Source organism: Thermochaetoides thermophila (assembly GCF_000221225.1).
Source record: "Thermochaetoides thermophila DSM 1495 unplaced genomic scaffold scf7180000011816, whole genome shotgun sequence".
NCBI classification, from domain to species: domain Eukaryota; kingdom Fungi; phylum Ascomycota; class Sordariomycetes; order Sordariales; family Chaetomiaceae; genus Thermochaetoides; species Thermochaetoides thermophila.
The window spans coordinates 2,019,886-2,043,598 of record NW_006383032.1 but is presented as its reverse complement, the minus strand read 5'-3'; the positions used below and the strand labels follow the sequence as shown (position 1 = coordinate 2,043,598).

Genomic DNA, 23,713 nt, shown 5'->3' with positions numbered 1-23,713 from the left:
GGTAGTTGCAATAGTACATCCCGTCGAAAATCTGGCTGGCGTGCATCTCCAAAATGGAGAAATTGACATCAAGCCGAAACTTTAATGCTTGATCACAAACGTCATGCAGCAAGACTTCTTGCCCTCTCGCCCAGGTACTTGCCCCAGATTACCCCATCGTTCACAACTTGTCTTACCAAGCCACAGTGGCACAAGATACTCTTGGCTCCTGTCGGATGTAATCTCGGGTTCGTTGCTTGAAGGCTACTCCCGGAAGCACAACCGCCAATCTGGCCCTTCTCGTTGTTCCCTGCTTAACACATCCAACCTGACGTCAAGATATCCCTTGGGTTTAGCCTAGCAGTCCCTCCCGATAACCCAAATTGAGTGGTGCTTTGCGAAAAGGGAAAAATTGATGTGTATCCGGCCCGGTTTCTGATTCTGCAATCTTCGTGTTCTAGACATTGAACGGAGAGGCCATCAACAAGAACAAATTGATATGAGAGGTGACGGTCCCGTCCTAAGAAGGCCGCGGCGTCACATCAAGCCTTGTCCCTAGGTGGGGCGGGGGAAGGGATGGAGGGAACAACTCCTGCAGGCTACTCTGCTTCCCAGGTAGGGAAGTAGGACAGAGGAGACGTCAGGCTACCTAGGGCAATTTTCCTTTCCCCTAGAGGTCGTCTTTCTAGAAAAGGTTCGATCGCCGCGCTAGCTAGGGCCTAGAGCAACTGCCGCACCTACCAGGAACTGTCATTAGCGGAAAATCTTTTGTCTCCGATGCACCGGAACCGCCTACTGTGTGATGAGCATCAAGGTCTTCTGAGTCGCCAAATTCAGCGGGTTTGGTTGGAGGGGTCAGAGACCAGGAGGCGGGGCTGTCGCATCATTGATACCTCCGGCTGCTGTCATGACACAAGCCATTGAGCCTACGAAACTGGGAATTGACTGCCCAAAAGGGCTCGGTCTCAACTGTATTGATTTCGCCAGGGCCCACGAACCGGTGTGCATCGGTGTGCATCGACATTCTCGTTGCCAAGGATGGAGGAACCGTTGCTGGTCATGGGTGGGGCAACTAACATCTGCAAAAGCACATGATATAGTGACTCCGGCGGCCGTTTCTGCGTCCGCAGGGATACTAGTTTGTACCGCCATTCGTGGCCAGCCGCACTACGACGGACGAGCCGAACCAAAGGTAGTCAGAAGCTGGGTCGCACGGAGATGATGGGCTCCCTTCGCGCGCTCCCATGGGCTCTCTGAGAAATCTTAGTGCTTGGCTCGGGCACAGACAGGTCCGGGGCGGCCATCCAGACCCTGCAGCAAAACCTGTTCGGGAACATGCGGCCGGTCACAGCGAGCCTCACGAAACGCGCAGTGCGTACAACCAGACCAAAATAATGTGCTTTATGCATGACGTTGTCCCTGCAGGAACCCGATCTATAGAGCTGCGATCTGGACTCCCCATCAGCCCAACCCCTGCGGGGAGCAGTCACAGAACTCACCGGCAACGCCGACTCTGATCGCATTCCCATGATATTGATCATCATGACAGGTGGCCTACCCATGCTGGGATGGCACGATGCCTTGGCGATCTTCGTGGGGTTTGTTCGAGATCCTCAACGCCTATGCTGGTGCAGAAGGTGGCATCCGGGTGTCCCCAGATGCGCAGATATCGATCGTCCTTGATGCCGACGAGCCGGCGGCGATAGCCGAGAAGGGCAACGCGGCCAAGGGTCGATCCGGCCCGATCTTGAATTATCCTCCGGCAGGACGCACGGCCGCTAAAAAAATACGTGCAACCTGTCTTAGTTCAGACCCGAAATCCTCACAGCAGTGGTATCAAACAACACCGAAATCGTTGACGCAGACATCCCAAAAAGGTAAAAAACCGTTCGGGGACCGCCGTACTGAAGGTTTTAAACGGCGTCCGCCGGGTTTTGCGGACTTTAACCGGGTACGTAGAGGGTATGGCACGGTCAACTGGTCCGTAGTACCCAGAGGAGCAAATTTAGGTCATCATAGCCTGCAGCGATCCGCCATCACTTGTCAGCGGAAAAAAAGGAAATCCATGTGTAGCCGTTTCTGCCTGGGGCGTGTGATATAATCGAGGGATACCAAAGATACCCTCCTTGACTCAACTCTCCTCATCCATCCAGACACATATTCTGATTTAACACGGTCCGAAGTGGCGTGTTTCGCTTAGCGACAGAGTCCAAGAACGACCGCTCTCATCCAGTAAATAACTCACGATAGGAATCTGTTTTGGTGATTGGGAAATACAGTTGCCGCCCTTTATGCATTCTCGTCACACTGCCCCTGCAATATGGCAACCCAGAGACTCTCCGAGTGTCCACATATGAGATGGCAGTGACGGAGACGGGCCCGAGCCGCCGACGACAGCTACAGTTGGTTAGCCCCCGGCGAGTTTCTTTCCGCTGAGCACTAAAAAATTCTCGACGACGTAAGAACATTAAAAGACAACAAGAGGGGAAATGAATGAAGTCAAACTACCACCGCGGAGCCGTTATCCCGGTGGAAATGGTTTCTTTCCCCGGCCAATGCCACTCAGGACACTTAGCCTTTGATCTCACTAAGCCGAATACAGCTGGTAACAGTTGCAGAGTTTGACGTTTAGACTCCTTCTGAATCTGTCTGGACTGGCCGACTCATCTAGTCCAGGACCTTGACGGGATTGAGACGGAAAGCAGGCGGCAGAAAATACCGGACGATTCTCGGTGAAGATATTAGGAAGGAAGAGAAGCCGACCGCAAAGACGATTGACCGGAGATCTCAACAGGGTGAATCGCGAAAGGAAGAATCAAAGGAAGCGAAAGAAAAGCTTGTCAGGCAAAACAGCCTGGGAGTCAACGTTTCCTGCTCGGGCATTCGGCCACCTTGTGGCCCGGCTTCCCGCAGCCATGGCAAGAAATGCCTGTCGAGGAACGTTGAAAGCCAAGGGCACCCGCCGCAGAGATGGAGGTCGGTTGATTCATCTTGACCTCTTTCTTCCGCCTTTTGATGGCAAACTGCTGGGCCCTCTTGCGTTCCTCTTCTCTACGGAGAGAGAGGCTAGTTCTCGGCCGCTTGGACCCAGAGTTGGCTACGGCATCCTGGCGACCACGGTCGGTCTGATCTCGATCGTCAGTCGCTGAGCGAGGGGTATCGGAACCATCTTCTGAATCCGAGTCGGAGTCAGAATCGCTATTGTCGCTACTGTTGTCGGGCTAAGAGAGTTGTCAGTGATAAAGGAAGATAGGGTCTTCTTAAAGTGCACATGCCTTAGACTTGTTTATGTTAAACCGGCGAATCCTGGTCTCAGCAGGGACATCACCCAAGACAAAAGGATCATCATCATCGTCTGCTCCAGATGAGGCAGCCTTGTCGATCTGAGCAAAACTAACTTGGATGACGTTCAACATAGGGCGCGCGCTTCTTTTGGGAAGTGCTGGGGTTTCTTCGAGCACCCAGTGCGAATCGCCGAGCTCGGCGGCACGTTTCTCGATAGCAGCCTGACGTTTCTTCTCCTCTTCTTCCAGAACAGCCTTGATGGCTTGTTGGTCGAAGAGTAGAGTGGCGGGTGAGCCTGCATCCGACGGAGTGTGGGCAACCTTTCTGCGCTTGGCCGTGCCGCCGTCACTCTGTGGCGTTGCAGGCGAGGAGGCGTCGCTTGCTGTTGCGGCAGCGGCAGCAGCCCGCTGCATGAACTTCATCGTCATGAGACGAGAGGAAATGGTGGTTTTAGGTGTTGCCTGTTTAGGCATGCTGGGTAGCTGACTGGGCGCCATCTTGACGAAAGGGGATCGGGAGGTGCTCGCAATTTAAAGCGTTGAGACTGTTGTTGAGAATGGACAACTTGAAAGATACCGATATTCAATTTCAAAACCTCGCGGCTTTGAAAGTAAAGAGGAAATGTAGGAAGCTTGAGGGGTGCAACTTTTATGATCGATGGAAGTGCAGCCGTCAAGTTTGTGCGAAAAGCGAGAGGAAACACGATAAAAAAGTGGAACTTAGGCCAAGCCAAGGTCTACGTATCTGCTGTGTGCAATGACGAAGAGGTGCCCACAGGACGGCTGCCAAGACTTCCCAGTTGATACGTAGTTTGTACCGTATTTTAGCTGCGTCAAACCTGTTGCTACATACAAGAGCGCCAAGATTTTGAGGCTGAGCACAGACCACCAAGCATATGGTCCAATCAAGACCCCGCTATGTAACCTGAGAACCTGCCGCCATTTAGCACGGCTACAACAGCAAGCAAGTGCAGGGAATCAAATCGGCGGCTCTGCTCCCCATCAATTCCCGCGACCTCGTTCACCTCCGGGGACTCGGCTCCCGAACCCGACACTAAACCCGATAGAAACCACCGCCTTGTCGAAGCAGCAGAAGTAGAAGCAGCAATCAGCCAAGAAACGAGGAATCCTTCTTCCTCTAGAAATAATGTACGCCTCGCGTGGAGTGCGGGCTGTGGCCCAAGCCCGGCAGCTGATTTCAAAGCGGACGTTCACCGCGACAGCCCGCCAGCTCTCGCAAACACAGACGCCGACCCCGGCTGCTCCTACGGCCACCGCAGAGGCTGAAGTGGCAGAGACCGGCCGCCCGGCGTCCGCTGTCATGCAGGCGCCCAACCGCGCCGAGGTGTGGTCCCGTAGCCAGAGACCGCGGTCTGAGGCCATGGCCGGCCCCCGCTTTGAGCAGACAGATTTCGATGCCCAGGTACGTTCCTTGGCAGATGCTAAATGTTGCCACAAGAGGATGGAGTGGTGTTTTTCAGGGTTTAGGGGAGCAACGGGAAAGCTCAGGAGGATATAGGCTGATGTGTTCGGGATATAGCCTCGCCCTTGGGCCGCTATCGAGCTCATCCATAAGCAGCCTGTGCGGTGGACGCACGACCGTATTGTCGCCTGCGACGGCGGCGGTGGCCCGCATGGTCATCCTAAGATCTACATCAACACTGACAAGCCCGAGATTGCTACCTGCAATTACTGTGGTTTGCCTTTTGTAAGCTCTCTTCGTTCCAGAAGCCAATCGCAGTGGTTAACGAAGTTGAATACTAGGCGAATGAACATCACAGGAAGTATCTCGAATCACTCCCTCAGACATCATATCCCCTCAATTAGAACAGCAAAGCACATCAGCGAAACTGATGTTAGAACGGGGCTCGGGTGTGTACATATGTAAAATAACCAATAGATCGAGCTTCCCTCTGACGGCATTTTTGGCGAAACTGTCACTCACTAATTCAGCCAGGTGCCGTCTCTTTATGACAATCAACTTGGGCTCAAGGTTATCTTAACAAACATATTTTCTCACAACAGTCTATGCCATTATCACAGAACCCTGGTCCCATCTGCTTCTCTCCTATCAGCTCATCTTATTTGCACCCAGTTGAAAATCTCGGCAACATCTGAGATTGTGTTGTGCACCCTAATGATTCAATCTACAACCATGACGACGGAACCATTCAAAGGTCCTGGGTTGTAGTGGTAGATGATGTTTCCGTGCTTTCTCGGTCCGGACATGCGAACATCAGCTAAGGCGAATGTTGTTGGATAATCCCAAGGCTTTGTGAAGTTCCTGCAGTCATTCTTTGTCAGCCATCCTCCAAGAGTGCCTGGATGATTCTACCAACGTACTCGTCATCATGATAATGATGAACGAGCTCAAGCGAGAAGTAACCGGGATGCCAGAACGTCGGAACAGCCACCTTAAAGTATGTGTTTTCGTCCATGAAACATAACCGATAGGGAACTGCCGGGTTGGTGCCGTCGCTGCTGCTATTCATCTTTGTTACCCCATCCCAGCTCCACGAGGAGCGGCACTGGCCTGATGACACACGGTTCTCTCTCACAGAGTTAGGATCAGACCAATCAACTTGCAATGTCAGTGTTTTGCTCTTCCATTTCTCACGAGGTCTTGCTGCTTACAGAACAAGAGGCATGTGTAATTGGCGGTCGGATCCAGCCGGTGACAGACAATGTGAAGCTCAGCCACCTCAAATGGAGCAAAGTTGAGTTGACTTAGATCGGTTAAGTTTCCCTGAAGAGTCTGATTGCTCTGCAGGAAACTGGTACTTGCCTGACGCCACGGCATAGGATACCCGAATGACAAGACCATGAGTACCAGGAGCAGAATGGTAGACCACATGATGGCAAGCCTGAATCTGCTATATAGCTGAGGAGCAGTCAAAAGGCCTGGTCTGGGATCTGTCAGCTTTATCAAGTCCAACTTACGTGGACATGCCTTTTTGTCACAAATTTTATGGAACGAGACTAAAGTCGAAATCGCTTACTTTGTAGGATTGGACGATGATCAACAATGCTTCCTCTGGTACCAGCAAAGAAGTTTTTGTCAACTCTATACTCGGATACTCTTTGGTGATCAGACGAGGACCATCAGAAATTAAGTAATATCAAGCGGACGTTGACATAATGTGAAAATTTCCCATATTATCAAATTTTGTATATGGTTACTGTGGTAAAGAAGGCTCGACACAGAGCATCCCCGTGAAAGGCCTAAACTGTAATGACAAGAAATGATTTCTGTCCATAAAATGGGGAGATTGTTGGGATATGGGCTGACTCCATGATGGCATATAAGGAAAGCACTCCTGTATAACCTGCCATTGTGAAGGTGAATTGCTGTGTCGAATGTCTCTTGGTTCCACCAGCTTGTGGCTTCCACGCTGTTTCATAGAGCCTCAGCGAACACTTCCACAAACTCGGGCTGTCATCTGTTCCTGTAAGCCATGTAACCATTGGCTTTGAGCAATGTTGAAAAGTTCCGGGAAATTAATAAACTCAAAAGTCAAAGACGACTAAGCATCTGTAATGTGGTATTCTTGCCTGCCATAAATAAGTGTGTTGTACTATGATTGCAGACGGTCGTTTGAGTTCTTAGGGATAAGCAGCAATGAGTAGTTTGTTGATAGATTTATGAGACCTGAGAAGATACACTACTGGCATGCTCAAGATGTGATCACAAGAACGTCTGTAGCAGCAGAGTAAGATTGTACAAGAGAGTCATTGCAGCTGAACTGAAGAGTGACAGCCGGTCGCGCCAAGACCCAATTGAGAGACTTAAAATCTGATCTGAGTCAAGTGAAGACCAGGCCAATAGAGGAGGATAGGCGAGGGAACTGATCACATATGACACAGACGTTTGGATTTGGAGACTGAAATTAGCGGCAGCATTCAGAGATTTGAGGGCCCAGTTTGTGCAATGATAAAGCCCTCCAGGGGCAGCTTTGCCCATTGAGCTGTCTGGAGTTTGAGTTTGCCTTCTTGTAGATAAACAAGTTGCTCAGGTTCTAAGCCACCCGAGACATCCTGATTAACTCAGCCGAGACAAAGTGGCAAGTATCTGGGTAGTTTGCTTAAGTAGGCACGGTAAGTATCAAGATTTTGTGTCACATTCTCCAGACTGCATGTCACATCGTTCAGAGCTTGGTGACGACCGAGGCCGGGCGTGAGGCAGTGTTGGCATCGGTAAGATGACATACAAGTCTGAGTGCCACACTCAGGCAGCAACACTAAGGTAACTGAATGAAAAACCATTTAAGCATGTTCTTGCACAAAGGACCCAACCAACCACATTAGCACCCCGAGAATGGTGGGTCAAGCCAAGATTGGAAGCATTCCCTTTTGTTATATCCTAGGCTATTGACAAATGCTCACGGTCACACTTTGAATCTGAACCTCATCACTCGCAACTGGGCACTTTGCTGTGACTTGCGAAGACGATGTTTTTTGAGGTCACCATGTCGCTGGTGACGTTAAGGGTTGCTTTTCCTAGTGACTTGGCAAGCTCAGGGCTGAACCCCACTTAGTCTGGACCCCACTCGACCCACCGATAAGACGGGGAAGATCTGCGAGCTCCATCCTGAGGTTTTTGACGATGTCTTGGCCAGGAACCAAGCTTTTTCTGAAGCCGAAGGATAAGGTAAGTACCATCCGGGCGTCCCTCCAGTTCAACTGTGCGGCTGTTTGAGCTGCGAGCTGTGAAAAACATCGGTTTTGCCCAACACATTGTGTGGATTGCCTACCGCTTAGGTAGCTGTCGGGTGCCAGAAGAGCAGGCATCTATCGACGATCCAACACGCCCATTTTTGCCTTTAGTTCAAAAGGTCAATTAGGGTTGAACACCCTGGTCGAGATTGTTTGTCAACATTGGTTGGCTAGGTATGGCAGATGTGCGGGTAGATATGATGACAATCCATCCATGGGATGCGGGGTATCCAAACGGTGATAGCTCGTCTAGCCACGGAGATGCCCCTCGCCTTGGTGACATGGGAGCTGATCAATGTCGGCCTGCAAGCAACGGACCACAAATGGTCAACCAGACTGCAAGCACTGCCAGCATGCCTGCATTGAACAATCCAGATTGCGTGTCTGCTGTTAGTGGGAGAAGTCATAAGATATCCATTTATATTATTCAAGAGCCTTCCATCAATAGTCAGATATTGGAGCGGAGAGGCTTTTCTAGTAGTCCGCGCGCATGCTAACAGCATACAGATTGCCCCACCCGCGCCCGATTGCAGCTGTGGGTGATGCCTGCGGAGCTACAAAGTCCAAATTACCTATCCTTCAACAGAATGGACGCGGAAACAAGCACCTCAGCAGAGCTCTGACCTTCAAACCCCGAGCAATCAGGACAGGTGTTCGGATTCGAGGATGTCTGGGAGGCGGAGTTCTTTATGGAGGGATGTCATCGGGCATTCTTCGCTCCGTTACATACCCTCTTTTCGTTATGCATCTCCGAGTCCATAGACAGGTAAGGTAAGCAGGTAGGTAGGTAAGTCTTGACAAAAAACTTTTAGTGGACCGTATATAACATTGGGGCTCGTTTTTCTCTGATTTGAAAGTGACCGAGAGGACAGACGGAGCAAAAGACCATTTTGTTCCCAACCTACTGTGTAAACCCACCCTCGCGTAGCACAGCCTCGAGCGTCAGCAGACGCAATGCTATCTCGGAATCGTTGAGGTCGAACTCGCTGCAAGAGACCCCTGCCTTTGACCAGCCGTAGCAGGCATTGGAACCCTGCGGTGCGCCATGCACGTATGAGGGGTCAAACAGCCCGCTGCCGAGCGCAGACAGTTTAGTGACAAGGCTAGAAGTGATACTTAGCAACCCCCGAAATGCGATTTCGTTTCGCTCTGCCTTCCTTTCCGCCCCAGGTCCCAAGTCATCAAGGATCCAGCCAGGCGCTGACCGGGCGAAGTTTTCTTGTCTTCTACGCCTCCACCGCACCGTTGAGCCTTGGACTTGTTAGCTCCGTGAGCCTATCGGAGTTGTCACCAGAGCCTGGAACGCTTGCAGTACCGTCTACACTACACGACAGTCCCGGTCACGTCACCTAACAACTCTGTCCAGTTCCTTGCTTGGTTCCTTGGCTGCGCGCTGCTGCTGATCCTCGCCCTTTGCCGGACCCGAGTGATTGCCTTGCCTCCTGATTCCTCGAAGACCTCGCGGGCGCCCGATTTGCGGCTGCGGCTTTTTAAGGTTTGCGTTTTCGTCTGGTCTTTGCTCTCCCCCGCACTGCGGCACTACGACGCCGTGCCCCTCCCATCGCCCACCGCCTAGGTAGACTGTTAGCCGCGCATCGCATCAGATGAGGCGGACATCTTCGAAGGATTGGAGGACGGGATGGCCTGGGGCCCGTCCCCCGCGCCTGTGTATGGCGAGAAGGACAGCTAAGTAGCTGTCTGCTTGCCCCCCTCCCGCCCAACTGTCAGCCAGAGTGCTGCTGGTCTTTGGCGTCTTCAAGCTCTCCCAGTTTCCCTTGGGCCATAACCGCATAAAGCCCACTTCTATCATTTATTATACTGTCCACTATGCCATACCTGCCCGTTGTCCTGCCCTCATGTCCCATTTAAGAATCCGGACCTGAACAAAGAGTCTGAGCTTGTCTGACGTCGTTTGGCGCATTCAGTTAGAATGCCATCCAGGATACATTGGTCTGGGAGGAACAACCGGTCGCAGCACAACCTGGTTGGGTCTATTGGGTCGGCTGGGTCAAGTGGTGCCGAGCAGAGTTCCCCAGGTTCCAGTGCAGCAGGAGGAGGTGAGCGCGCAGCTGCTCCTGCTGCGAACCCGGGGACACCAGGCGCTCCCCCCTCAGCCTCGCCCAACCCGTCCAACCTAATTAATCCCCCTTTAGCTTCCTCCAACCCTCCTGCCTCAAACCTGTCCAACATTGCCTACAGCTCCAGTAATTCCTTCCAGCCCGACACGAGCGCGGGCACAAGTAACGCAGGAGCAATTGGAAGCCTCAGTGCTCGAGGCAGTCACGCACCAGCACCAGTGTCACAGTCGCCGTCGCTGCACTCGCCACAGGCGGGACACCAGCAACACCAGCAAGTCCCCGCGCAGCAGCAGCAACACCAGCAGCACTTCCAGCCGGGATTCTACTCCAATAGCGCTGCTGCCTCCTCGAATCCCGGCCATATCCCGCAACAGTTGCACCACTCCAACAGTGTCTCGGGCTCTGCCTACGATCCGCGCCAGTCGGACGACTCTGCTCATCAGGTAACGCGATCGCAATCCCATCGCTTTTCGCAGAATACCCCCGCCACGACTCAGCTGTACCATCACCAGCAGCAGTACCAGCCCTGTTCACCGCCCCCAGGTTCTGCCTCTTACGAGGATCTCCCTAATAGTCTCTCCTCCCCAACGGCCACATCTAACCAAGATCCGTATCTCCAGCAGCAGCCAGCCCCTCCTCAACCCAGGGCCAAGTCTGGGGGATCGACGCGACGAATATTGAGAAACATCTTTCGTGGCCAGGATCACCAGCAGCCCCAGTCTGGCAGTTCCCACGGTTCGTCGTCAGGCGTGACTCGCAGAAACTCAAATCGCAGGAGTCTGTCGCATCCATACCCTCCGGCCATTCGCACCAGCCCCTCGCAGCTGTCCCAGGTTTCATTTGAGCAGCAGCAGAACCAAGTTGACTGGCAAAACCAAACTCCTGGAGCCCAGCAGCCGTCATCCCAACAAAGTGTAGGAGGCTACAAGCATCGCCAGTCGTGCGTCATTGACAGATCTGACCAGGAGTTGCATTACCAGAACCCACAGAGCATCCAACATCCAACGATTCGGTCTGTCCCCTCTTCGGACGTGGACTCGTCATCGCTCTACCGAGCAAGCCAGGACTATCGCCAACCGCAAGGCCAGGTTCAGAGTCCTGGTCAGGTTCCTCCTGAGTCGCAGCGTCATCAACACCAGGAGTACGGCCACGCTGTTTACGACGCCAATACTCAACAGCCACAGCAGCAGGCACAACAGCACCAGTTTGCGAACCCCCAGCAATCAGCGCAGTACCAAAGCGGCACACAGCCCTCGTACTCAGGGTACTTGGAAGCGCCGCAACAGCACAACTCTGAAGCTGTGTCACAGTTGTCGCATGAATCACCAGTGACCGATTCTGATCAGCGTATCGCTACTAACAGCCAGATACAAGGATTCCAGGTTCAGTCACCGGTAGCCCAAGCTTACCTATCCCAGCAACCGCAGCAACAGCATCAACATCAGCAGCAGCAAGCTATGGCACCACCAGCTAGCGGAGGACCACCGCCGCGACGGTCCCAGGATGTGGATAGGGGCATGCGCGACCAAGCGCAGCCGCCCTCTGGCTACAGGCAGAACCAGCAGACCAATCTTAACCCCCACCAACCTCAGAATGTGGGCGCGCAGAATCCGGGTCAACAGGGAGATGTCCAAGGGCGCAACAGTCCCCAGCCGCCGCAGCCTGCACCGCAACAGGCGCAGCCTGCCGGTGACCGTGGCGCTGAAGATCCAGAGAAGGCGTTTAAGGAACTCCGTATGAGATTCCCCATTTGCTTGTTCGGCCGGTAATGAAGCTGACTGCTGGGTATAGTCACTAAGTATAAAAACGTCAAGCGCCTCTATTTCGATGGCAAGAAGGAGATCGAGCATTTGCATGCCCAAGTTGAGCAGCTTCAGAACGCCATTGCCAACCAGCGCATGTCGCAAAGTCGCACGTCATTGGATGACAATGAGTATACCACGCGCTTCAACCGCTTGAATGGTGCGATTAACAATCTGGCCTTCAACATCCGTAAAGACTGGGCTTCTATCCCCCAATGGCTCATCCCTTACGTTAGCGCCGACGCCCTCAAGACTGGCAAGCAGGAGATGACAGCTGTCGGGCGCGCGGTCATAACTCGATGGCTTGTGGACGAGCTTTTCAGCCGTTGCTTCCATCCAGGCCTGGACCCGGAATTAAGCAAGCACTTGAAGCAGATCGAATACAACATTCGGAGCTTCAACCATACCAACAGCCAAGAGGAGCTTGATGCCCTGACCAACAAGATCGTTACATGGCGTATGACGACGCTTGAGGGTTTGCAGGACGTCCTGCGTAGTGCAGAAAGCCGGGAGTACCGTAATGATTACACGCGCAAGGCAACTACCAATCTCACAGGCTACCTCTTTCAGTATCTGAACGATCCTCCCCCAGCGGGTGTTGAAGGTAGCGCTAGCATGATTATCGAGTTGGCGGTTGGCATCGCAAGCAACCTACCGCTCGAAAGCCGCGACGTCGCTATTACCTACCCGCTACCCGAAGTTCCTGTTAACCTTGATTTCATGGAGATCGAAAAGACAGGCTTGCCGCCGCTGGAGAAGCGTCCGTCTGATGCAGGTGAGGAGGGTGGTGGCTCAGGGAACAAAGAAAGCGAAGAGGGCGCTTCGGCCCAAGGTAAAGACAATAATAATAGTAGTGGTAATACCGCTGGCACCAACGGCGGTGGCAGCGGTTCTTCTGCTTCAAAGGACCAGCAGCCTGGGAAGGACTCTCGGCGCAACAATAATACCAGCAACAACAATGGTACGTTGTCACGGTCGAGCATTTCGCGGGGAAGGGGGAAGAATAATGCTCTGAGTAGAAAGGGGAGTAGTGCTAATGGTGCGGCGTTACAAATAGGGTCTTCTTCTTCTGTGCAGGCGAAGGACCAACAGCCTAAGGTGCGCTTTGCTGGATTTGTCTCAGTTGAAGTGCGTGGAAGGCAGGTGTTGGTTAAGGCGCCCGTGTGGACGTTGTAGGTTGAGTCTTTGGGCTTTGGGATAAGTGGGATTTTTGCGTTCCACCTGCACAATTTCTTTCCACAATGGTCATGGTATGTATGGTGAAGATGGAGAGGAGTGTGTGGTTAGGTTGAGGGACGGATGGATGATACCTGCCTACCTTGTGGATTGTTGGGTATCGGGTGGGGGGCTGGATATGTAGATGAGCCCTGGCCCTACATGCTTTTCTCCTTTGTGGTTATTTCATTTCATAGGAGGGGCTGCCTGTGAAGGTGATGGCTCTTCCGCAGGTATCTACCTAGGTAATTGTCATTTCCTGTCTTGATTATATGACGCTGTGTATGCCCCTGAATGAGACCCGCCAAGGCTGTTGAAGTTGGGGTTGTGGTGTGTGATGGGGATAATTAATGGGTTGTGCAACTTTAGTTATTTTTATCAAGCTCACCGCCTTCCTAATCTGCTGCCGAGCTGCCCCTCCATCTGCTGTCTGCTGGCTGTCTGTCACGAACTGCCCCGCCATAAAGACTTGATATACAACCCCAAGGCTCATACTCCAATTGGTGTTGAACTTAATTCCAAGAGCCAAAGCTCCAACATCTATCAAATATCTGAATCCGATTCCGCACCACAACCAGACCTCCAAGGCTCTAAAATGTCAGATTTTACTCCCGCCGGTGCATCCACGCCACCCCACCTCCCCCCTTCCAAGCTGGGGACAAAAGAATAGTACGCTTTCCTCTATTCCTTCCAATCTCCCTGTCCTGAATCCCATTGCTAACTCTTATATGCACAGCTGGGACGCCCTCTATACTACCGAGTTAACAAACCACTCCGAGAACCCTGCCGACGAGGGCACAGTCTGGTTCGACGATTCCGATGCCGAGGCGAAAATCGTCTCTTTCCTCGACGAGCATGCCCTCTCTGACTTTGGCATCAATCCTTACTCTGAAGCTGTCAATATAATAGACCTGGGTTGTGGAAACGGTAGTTTGCTGTGTGCCCTGGCGGAGAGTGGATGGCGCGGGCGGTTGTTAGGAGTAGATTACAGCGAGAAGAGCGTGCAGCTCGCCAGGGGGGTGAGTCGTGAGCGGGAAAGGAGATGGAAGGAGGAAGAGGGGGGAGACGCAGAGTATGGGAGAGTAGAGTTTGCGATGTGGGATGTGATTAAGGGGGATCTGGACGTTATTATCCCCAAGAGCGAGGATGGGGAGAAGGGCAAAGGGTTTGATGTGGTTCTGGACAAGGGCACGTTTGACGCGATTTCGCTCTCTGCGGAGCAGGATGACCGCGGGAGAAGGATAAATGAAGGATATGGGCAGAGGGTACTGTCGTTGTTGCGGACAGGGGGCATATTTGTGATAACGAGTTGCAACTGGACCGAAGCGGAGCTGAAGGACTGGTTCGAGGTCAAGACGGAGCCTACAGCAAGTGGAGAGAGGCTTAAAGTTGCTGGGAGGATAGACTATCCCAGTTTCAGCTTTGGGGGAGTCAAGGGACAAACTATTAGCACGTTGTGTTTTGAAAAGGTTGCGGTTTAGAGTGCATAGATAGGATAGATAAGGTAGAATACGGGAACTAAGGACAACCGACAGGGGGTGGACGGGGTTTCGAATTTGTTTATGTGTCTGTGTCTGTGTGTGTTGTATGGCATCATGCTACTTTCCTCCTCTATACAGGTTGTTTGTGTGAGTCCGCTACATTAAGAGACGTCGACACCATGTCAGAGAGCCAGTGCGGTTTCACTCGTTGACCCAACACGCAGCAAAACCCAAAAGAACAAAGACGGCCGAGAAGCAGGACAACAAAAACGAGGATTTGCTTCGTCATTAAACTTTCTTTCTTCTCTTCTTCGTCATCGTCTATGGTGACGTGTTCATCGGCTCCCCACCACCCACATTCTGGCCCGTCGCAGCCGCGGCGGCCATGGTAGCAAAGTACCGCACATCCACATCCTCATCCTTCTGGAGCTTCTCCAGCTGCGGCATGATGCGATCGTCAATGAGCTGCTGGCCCCGGGGCGACGGGCTAAAGGGGGCACCGGCTTTCTCCAAGGTATAGATGGTACCCTGGTCGGGCAGCCGACGCAGAACTCCAATCAAGACCTGGTACGTCTTGGCGACGTTGAACCGGATATTGGGGATCTCGTCACTCGCCATCTTTTCGAGCATGGGGAGGATCGACTTGGCGATCACATCCATGGTGACGACGCTGGCCAGCGTCTGTTTAAGTTAGCAAGGGGAAGGGCCAGATGACACCAAAAATAAAGAGTTCAACATACCGAGATGGCGAAGCATGTAGTCATTCTGTATAGATAGTTGGGGTGACCACCCATGGCCATAACCTTGGGGATAATGGCCTCGCTAGCCCACTCAACACCAAACACCTCGGTAAGCTTCTTAAGGTTTTGAGTCGCCGCTTCGCGGATGGAGAAAACAGTGTCGCCAAGCCATCCCATGCACAGCTGGCTGAGCTTCTCGTCAAAGAACTTGACACCCAGCTGGCTGGCAAGAAGGGGCATATGCCCAATAATGGCCAGCCGAACGCGCCATTGCTTGTCCTCGGCCAGCTGCACGATAGCAGGGAGCAGGGACTGGGCAAGCAGGTCGATGCCAATGACCTGGTTGACCAGATCCAGTTTTGAAATGATGTGGAGTCTCACATCAGGATATTCGTCCTTCAGCATCTGAAGGAACATGGGCAGCAGGTGGTCGATCGTCCTAAACGTTCGAGGTTAGCATGGGACGGATTGAAACAATGATATTCACCGAGAACATACTCCTGCTTGCCCAGGATGGGGGCAAGACCACTAATCTGAGTGCCGAGGGCCGCACGGACGTGCTGCGAGCTGTCCGACACCAGGTTCTCAATGGTGCCGATAATGTCGTTGAGAATGGTAGGCTTGTCGACCAGGGAGCAGAAGCCGGGGATTTGACTGGCAATGGCCGTCCTCACTTCGGCCTCGTTGTCCTTCAACAGCTTCACGAAAGCGGGAACCAGGTCCCTAGCAACGACCTCTTCGTCAACCGCCTTGGCGATCTACCCTCCGTGTTAGTCCAGCACAGTCCCCCGAGGTGAGGAAACGAAGCGCAACATGCCTTCTCAAACCTGTCGGCAATCATGTACCGAACCCTCCAGCTCTTATCGTCTATCAAGCTCCGTAGCGATGTGAGGAGCACACCGTGACTGGCCTGCTGCTCCTTGGGCACGACCTCAGCAATAGAAATGAGGACGTCAACAGTGAGCAGGCGAACGCTGTCCTGGTCGTCGGAAACAAGGTGCTGGAACATTGGTATCATCTCCTCAACAACAATCGCGGCAGGCATCTCCTTCACAAACTTGGCCAAGTTGGTCGCGGCGGCACGGCGCACCATGGGGGTGTCATCGTGTACGAGCTGACCAAACTGCTGGCGGAGCTGTTGTTGGACGGGGGGCGAAACTCTCTTGTAGGGCGTCGTGTACAGGCCGCACCCGGACACCTTGGAGGTAAACCAGTCGGCTTTAGAAAGGCGGATGACCAGAGGGATGAAGTACTCCTCAATTTGCTGAGGAGAGAGCTCGGTGCAGATCTTATTGAGAGACTCAACGGCCTGCGCAGGGGAACAGGGGAGTTAGCAAAAAAAAGGGACGGTTCCGACGCGCCAGACGTGCTCCGGGAAGAGAGGGGGTGGTTGGGGGAGAAGAATAGAGGGGGTCGCGCAAATACCTTGTCCCTCACAACGGGCTCTTCTATAGCCGCGAGGTTCTCGAGCGGGGAGAGCAGCACATGGCCCCACTGAGGGCCGCCGACATACTCGATGAAGTTGCCGAGCTCCTCGCTCAGGGCCACAAGGACCTCGTCTTCGTCCTCGACTGACTCTGCAGGCGCGAGAAGGGTTAGCGAACGATGGGGGGCGTGCGAGTGCGTGCAGGACGGGAAGATGGCTGACCATCGAGGAAGGGGATCAGCTCGTCTCGGGTGCGCTCGGCGCCCAAAGCGAGGGCAATGGTCGACAAGCGGTGGATAGCGTTGAGACGGAGCAGGACATCGTCGTGCTGGCAAAGACAAAAACGAGGTTAACGATCAGGGCAGGCTGGGCAGGCGGGGCGCGGCAGGACCCAACAGCTGGGCCCTGAGCGCCCGAGTACTGTGGTTCGGCGATTACCTTCAATTCGTCGATCAGCACGGCGATGGGGTAAAGCTCGTCGTTGGCATTCGCGTCAGCCATGGCGGGCGAGTCGGCGACTGGCGGCAGCGAGGCGGGCGCGGAGATGTTGTCGGGGAAGACGAGGTTGACGGGGTTGATGGGAAGGTTGACGAAGGGGGGGTGTCGATGGCCGTCGGTGGTCGCAGAAATGGTCGGACTTGGTCTTGTCGTCGTACAGGGACGATGGGGAGCTCTGTGGAATTTTTTGGCTGACGCTGGGCAGAGCGGCTGGGGGGTTCCAGCTTGCAGGTTTCGCGCGGGACGGTGAGTGGTCGTGTGGTACGCGATGTGATGCAATGGGAAAGTGGGTGTCACAGTTGGCCGAGACAGATAACTGGAACCTGGAGGACCTGGAGGACAGGCGCTCTGGAGTCGCTGTGCTTGGGCTGAGGTACCCACTAAGGTGTCCTTAGCCTGGCGATCCCCGGGCCGCCAACTGGAACCTGGCAGTACGGCAGAATGCTTATTAGGCGAGTGGCAGCAGCCAGGCTGCGGGCTGCCGTACAGCACTGAGTGGGTTAAAGGACAGCACCAAGCAGCTCTGCACTAACTAAGGTGCAGTCGGGTCTTCAGGTGGGCTGTGGGTTGTTTGAATGGCCCTAGCGGGTTCGGACAGAGTAGCACCCCTAACCCTGTAGGCGTCCGGATATGATAGCCCGTACGCGCAAGCTGTTGCAAGCAAAGTGTATCAAAGACTTTGAGATATCCTCTTTTTAGTTAGGTTCTTAACAGCAGCAACAACACGTTTTAGTTAACGCACAAGCGACTATGTTTTTTTTTATTTCTTAGCTTGTCTGCTAACCGTGGAACACGTGGGTGATTACCCTTGTTGGTACTTAAGGCTTTGTGGAATGAAAGTTTACAAGGGGATAAGTGATGTTACCTACCAACCTACCTACAGGTACCTAACCTGCCTAGGTAGGAATATACTAAGTCAGGGTTTATTACAGCTATGGTAAAGCTACACAAGCTACACAGCTGCTGGAGATGAAGTGGAGAATGAACTTCAGAAGAAGCTCAGACTGAGCTCGACAAATTAGTGCATATGTAAAACCCAACATTAGCAGCCTGAATGACACCATTAGCCCAAGCTACCTATCCCTTTTCCCAGTCAACAGCAAGGCAGCAATTAAAGCGACGGCTTGACAATGGAACCCTAAACTTTCAGACCTGGAGAGGTTTGTAGTCCAGCGTCATGTCCCAGGCTCCCAGCCTGGGTGACCAGCCGCTTGGGATACGCGGGGCTGGTCAGGACTGGATAGCTGTAACGCATCTACGTATGTATGTAATTACAGTTCTTGGCGTGTTTGTGTCGAATTTCTTACCCGCCTATCATGGATAGTAACATCACAGAGGCATGTAAGTCGTCCAAGAGGCCCCGTCTCAGGTTGTCATCATCTTCAGCAATCAAGTAATTCCGCAAAACAGCGATTAAAATGAATACGCTGGCAATGCTCTGCGCAAGTAGTCATGCTGAAAAGAAAAGCGTACCAATCATGGACTCCAAGCCCTATCCATCTTGAGCCGTGGCCCCAATCCTCAAGTCGATTTATGAACCACTGAATGGAAAAGTCATCAGGCAGGCAGATAAGAAAACCATCGCTCATCCGCTCATATTGAATCCACATCATGACACCAAAGACACACCTCAACTCTAGCTCATCTCCTTCATCTCTTGCTCTTTGCTGCCTTCATCATCCGGCTTGTCGCTGCTACCACTTAGCTTCCCTGAGCTCGAGCTCCCAGTGCTACTCCCAAACACTCCTTTCCCGATTGCTAAAGAAGACAGTTTATCCTGCAATGCCCCTAGCGTAGCAGGAATGCCTCCCGTCGAAGCACTACGATTCAATGCAGACGACGTCCTAGTCTCCGGTGTAAGAGCTTCGTGGATGCTTTCCCTGCTAGCCAGCATCGACTTGCCTTGCGAGAGGCCTGCTGCCTGTTGTGGCTGAGGGCTTCTACGTGCAGGACTCGCTGAACTCCGAGAACCGGGCTCGGACGGGCTACTAAAGCTCGTGCTATCCGCGCTCAGGATTCCCGGCTCAGATAATGTTGCTTGGTAGGCCGCGACACGCTCCTGCGTTGCAATGGATGCGTTGATATCGCCATTCATTTCGTCATCGGTGCGGTTGAAGAGCTGATACCACCAGCGAATATCGTCCAACTTCGGGAAGATAATCCGCTCGCGCTCCTTTACATGGTCGTCGACAACAGGGTCGTATTTGTCGTTCGTGAACTCCTGACGCCGCGCCAGGAAATAGGACCATACACTGCGTGTGCGCTCACGCAGCTTGGCTTCACGACGCTGTCGCTCGTTATTACAGAGAAAGGTGCCATACTGGCATGAATACACGTGGTAGTACAGCCGCCGCAGGAAACGCTCATTGAACTCGAAGCGCGTGGGATGCTGCCGCAGGAGCTGGTAAGTGGCGTCCAGGAACTGATGGAAGATAGGGGAAACATCTCTGGGTTTGGTTGCTTGATCCTCACTGACGGGTGCCGTTCCTGCTTTGGCATCATCCAAAGCTGATGTATCGTCGGCATCGGTAGAAGTATCCTTGTCCTTTTCACCCCCAATGTTCTTATTCCAGAACCTCTTCGCGCCAGCCATAACGCTTCCCAGCGCATCTGTTCGCCCGTCACTCTCCCCGGGGCGTATGGCTGTTCCAGCCAGTGCATCGTTGTCCACTGTGAACCAGCTCTCGTGGCTCAAGTGGCCTGAGCGCAGCTGGAACATGTGTCCGAATGACAACCAGTCCTTCTCCACAAGCACAATGAAGCCCTCAATCGTCCTGTAATACGGGTCCAACATGAGTTGGGCCAGGGCGCTGAGCTGGCTTGTGCGATCCCAGCCATCGGAGCAGTGGATCAGAACATGTGAATGTTGGATACCAACCTGACGTGCGATAACAGCAGCACCGTCGAGGATGCCAGTAATATGCTTCAGCCACTTGCTCTTCGCCAGGAGCTCCTTGTTTGGTGGGAATGGAGACACATCAGCGTCTTTGATGGCGTTAATGACCTTTTCTAATGAGTCCCTCATGACATGGATATTGTCTATATTCAGGAACGACTTCTTTGCAAACTTGTAGTAATCCATGTTCTCCGACCCCATGCCTATCGCCTGCATGGCGTACGAGTTGATGGCTGGCCGGGCGTCGACAATCAAGTTGTGTTGCTGTGCACCGTAGATTAGCCGCTTACCCGTCTTCTCGTCATAGAAGGCGTTGACACCGGCTAGTTCTTCCTCCATCCGCATCCGTTCTGTCTCTGATAGAGACAGATCGTCCTCTGCATAGTCGGAACTCAAGTCGACATGGCTGGAAGCCGGACTACGGTCAGCATTGGTCGACTGGGTGCTGTCCAAATGCTCATTGGATGAGAAGCAAGCGGCAACAAGGCGCTCGTCCTGTATACTGCGCTTCATTCGGAGCCCCACGAAGGGCTGTGAGCTCCGTGTTATCGTGCAATTGTTTACAGGATGTAAGTAAGTAAGCACAGGGATCCGAGCCCGTGAGCGAAAGTTGGCCGCATACTTGAGTGTATTGTCCGAGATCTTGGACGGCACAACAAGCAGGGCCGGATAGGTTGGCGAGAAAGTGTAATCCTTGTTAATGGTAGATATCCTCCAGCCTATGTCGGCCGACTTTTCACTAATGCCTTGTCGGCGAAATTCGGCTCGGGCATCGTAGATGTCCCACCCATTGATTTTGTGCTCGGGTGAGCCTGGAGGAGGAGTGTAATGGAAGGCTAAAAGCTTCTCTATGCTGCCCAGTCGGCATGTTCTGGCCCGTACAAACTCGAACGCATCTCGAGCCTGTTTGTCGTCGGGGAAGTTGAATGTCACGAACGTAAAGTCCCTGAAACGTAGTCGTATTGACGAGGGAATGCCGCTCGAAGGAGGGGTCGGTCGCAGAGTGCAGTGGGCTATTAAGGGGTAGGCGAACCACACCTGCTTGACCTGTTTCTTCAAGCGCGAATCGGCAGCTATCCTCGACTCAGCGGGAAACTTGAAGATCATGTGAAAGTCGGTCAGGGCAAGGTCACCGGCCTCGGGCACGCCGCCTCGCAAGGCCTGCACATCACGAAACACCTGGGGCCGGTTTTAGCACAATCCAGCAACCCAGCTTGGAAAAAAAAACAAGCAACAGGCAGATAAGAGGCGTAGAGACATACATGTCTATGCTGTGGAGCTGACATGGCAACAGGCGCAAGGCGAAGTGTCGTAATCGCGGTTTTGGCGGTAGGAGAGACAGTTCGGGGACTAGGGTTAGATCATCGGCATCTGGAGAAGGAGAGGGTTGTAGAAGCTCCAAACGGGTATCTGGAGGCAGGAAAAGAATTACTAAAGACAGCAAGATGGTATAGCCAGCGCAGGCATGGAATGCTTGAACCCAGGCCTACGCTGGTACCCCCCGCACCTTCTGTCCAGAGATTGCACTCCGGAATCCAGATGCTGTGGCGGACAGCCCAGCCAGTTGGTAGAACTCAAAAGTTATGTCTTCCCAGCTTCTGTGTGTGTAATGATGTAACCGAAAAGTGAAACCTGTACGGAGAACCCGCTATGGTATCGCTGCCATTACCAAAATCGGGGGCCTGCCAACATCAGCTTCGCAGTTGCCTTGTTGCCGGCAGTCCAAGTTGGAAGTGTCGGCGGTCGCTGTGCCAGAAGACAAAGCTTGCCAGGAAGGATGGCGCTGTGTTTGACGTCGGCAAGGCCCCACCAAAGCACGGGCCCCACGACACCGCAAGCCTCCAGTGGCTGGCCAAGGTTGCTGCAGACACCCCCACCAAGGCTCTGCCAAACCCCACACCCCTCCACAAAACTTTGTGGTGGGCTATGATTGGCTGCTGTAAACCCTACTCCACTTCACACTCGGAACGGCAAAGACAGCCCACCAAGAATTCGCAAAAAGCAGTGTGCAGGTCGAATTTCCCTCCGCTGAAAAAAAGTCGGCTGAACAACCGCGAGACGGCAACCCCTCAACCTCCTGCAACCATTGAAGTTTTGAGGAGACTCATCGCCAAACCGCAATCATGGCTGTTCCCGGCACTCAGATGTAAGTCTCTAAAATTCGGTCACTGGGCAGTTATTTTGGCTATTGAGAGTGTGTGGTTTTGGCGTTGGTGGGAAGCTGCCGGAAGTTGCGTGTGGGATGTGGTTGGCGATGTTAAGGGAGGGGGGGAGGGGGGACATTGTTGGATCGAAGTCGTTATGAGAATCTGAGAGGCCGCAAAAATCGAGAATTTCAGAGCTGACGCGTCTGTTTTTTGTCTGCAGCTCCAAGAAGAGGAAGTTCGTCGCCGACGGCGTTTTCTACGCTGAGCTGAACGAGTTCTTCCAGCGCGAGCTGGCTGAGGAGGGCTACTCCGGCGTCGAGGTCCGCGTTACTCCAACCGTCACCGATATCATCATTCGCGCCACCCACACCCAGGAGGTCCTTGGCGAGCAGGGCCGCCGCATCCGCGAGCTCACCAGTCTCATCCAGAAGCGCTTTAAGTTCCCCGAGAACTCCGTCTCCCTCTATGCCGCCAAGGTTCAGAACCGCGGTCTCTCGGCTGTCGCCCAGTGCGAGTCGCTGCGCTACAAGCTCCTGAATGGTCTGGCCGTCCGCCGTGCCTGCTACGGCGTTCTCCGCTTCATCATGGAGAGCGGTGCCAAGGGTTGCGAGGTTGTCGTCTCCGGCAAGCTTCGCGCTGCCCGCGCCAAGTCCATGAAGTTCACTGACGGCTTCATGATCCACTCTGGCCAGCCAGCTCGTGAGTTCATCGACACTGCCACCCGTCACGTCCTGCTCCGTCAGGGTGTGCTCGGTATCAAGGTCAAGATCATGCGCGGCAGCGACCCTGATGGCAAGTCCGGCCCCCAGAAGACTCTTCCTGATGTCGTCACTGTCATTGAGCCTAAGGAGGAGACCCCGGTTGTTCAGCCCATGAGCCAGGACTATGGCGCTAAAGCCGCTGCCGCTGCTGCGGCCCAGGAGGAGCCGGTCGAGGAGGAGGCTGCCCCCGCGGAGCAATAGGAGAGCTATCAGAACGGCTGTGCGGATCTCCCTTCTTCCACCGAGCCCCTGCCTGCCAATGATGGTTGGTAAAGGAGAGGGGCATCAGGCCTGGACCGGGAGGGTTTCTCCCGTTGAGCGCGCCACACGCTCAAAGGGTATGGTTGCGGATGGATGGGTCACTCGGCGTCAACTTTGAGCATTTGCATTTGAGTCTGCGCATCGGGAAAAATGGTCGGAATCTTGCTTGGGAGGGTGGATTTGTAACTATCCAGGCAAAACCCATGGACAGGGAGTTTACGTCAAGACGATCCTGAAGTCACCTGTGGCGAAATACCCCTCAACTCAATACCTCTTGTGCTTGTTGGCTAGTATGGTGAGAGCGTGATGCGGTGGCCTTGCCTGTTACATATTAGATTGTCAGAGTCTGAACATCATAACAGGTAAGACTGAGCGAAGCGAAGACGACGTATTTACCATGCAGAGTATGGGAGACACCATGGCAGCCTAACC

General features: G+C 53.4%; 6 protein-coding genes across 6 annotated transcripts; 3 read left to right on the top strand and 3 right to left on the bottom strand.

Annotated features, from left to right (window-relative positions):
- Positions 1-2,840: 2,840 nt before the first annotated feature.
- CTHT_0026410 (uncharacterized protein) lies at positions 2,841-3,761 on the bottom strand (the record flags this gene model as incomplete). The annotated part of the gene is made up of 2 exons (XM_006693036.1): positions 2,841-3,189; positions 3,277-3,761. 2 exons carry the CDS (start codon positions 3,759-3,761, stop codon positions 2,841-2,843), a joined length of 834 nt encoding a protein of 277 aa, XP_006693099.1.
- Positions 3,762-4,410: 649 nt separating this feature from the next.
- CTHT_0026400 (NADH-ubiquinone oxidoreductase-like protein) lies at positions 4,411-5,381 on the top strand (the record flags this gene model as incomplete). The annotated part of the gene is made up of 3 exons (XM_006693035.1): positions 4,411-4,686; positions 4,804-4,971; positions 5,289-5,381. The coding sequence occupies 3 exons, from the start codon at positions 4,411-4,413 to the stop codon at positions 5,379-5,381; spliced, it is 537 nt and encodes a 178-aa protein (XP_006693098.1).
- Positions 5,382-9,906: 4,525 nt separating this feature from the next.
- Positions 9,907-14,552, top strand: CTHT_0026390 (S-adenosylmethionine-dependent methyltransferase-like protein; the record flags this gene model as incomplete). Its single annotated transcript, XM_006693034.1, has 4 exons — positions 9,907-11,788; positions 11,846-12,817; positions 12,914-13,028; positions 13,808-14,552. The coding sequence occupies 4 exons, from the start codon at positions 9,907-9,909 to the stop codon at positions 14,550-14,552; spliced, it is 3,714 nt and encodes a 1,237-aa protein (XP_006693097.1).
- Positions 14,553-14,873: 321 nt separating this feature from the next.
- On the bottom strand, positions 14,874-17,219 carry CTHT_0026380 (uncharacterized protein; the record flags this gene model as incomplete). Its single annotated transcript, XM_006693033.1, has 7 exons — positions 14,874-15,233; positions 15,293-15,731; positions 15,791-16,050; positions 16,143-16,601; positions 16,718-16,869; positions 16,941-17,046; positions 17,157-17,219. 7 exons carry the CDS (start codon positions 17,217-17,219, stop codon positions 14,874-14,876), a joined length of 1,839 nt encoding a protein of 612 aa, XP_006693096.1.
- A 1,633-nt stretch (positions 17,220-18,852) lies between these two features.
- CTHT_0026370 (uncharacterized protein) lies at positions 18,853-21,398 on the bottom strand (the record flags this gene model as incomplete). The annotated part of the gene is made up of 2 exons (XM_006693032.1): positions 18,853-21,291; positions 21,375-21,398. 2 exons carry the CDS (start codon positions 21,396-21,398, stop codon positions 18,853-18,855), a joined length of 2,463 nt encoding a protein of 820 aa, XP_006693095.1.
- Positions 21,399-22,235: 837 nt separating this feature from the next.
- On the top strand, positions 22,236-23,221 carry CTHT_0026360 (40S ribosomal protein uS3; the record flags this gene model as incomplete). Its single annotated transcript, XM_006693031.1, has 2 exons — positions 22,236-22,258; positions 22,480-23,221. The coding sequence occupies 2 exons, from the start codon at positions 22,236-22,238 to the stop codon at positions 23,219-23,221; spliced, it is 765 nt and encodes a 254-aa protein (XP_006693094.1).
- Positions 23,222-23,713: the final 492 nt, after the last annotated feature.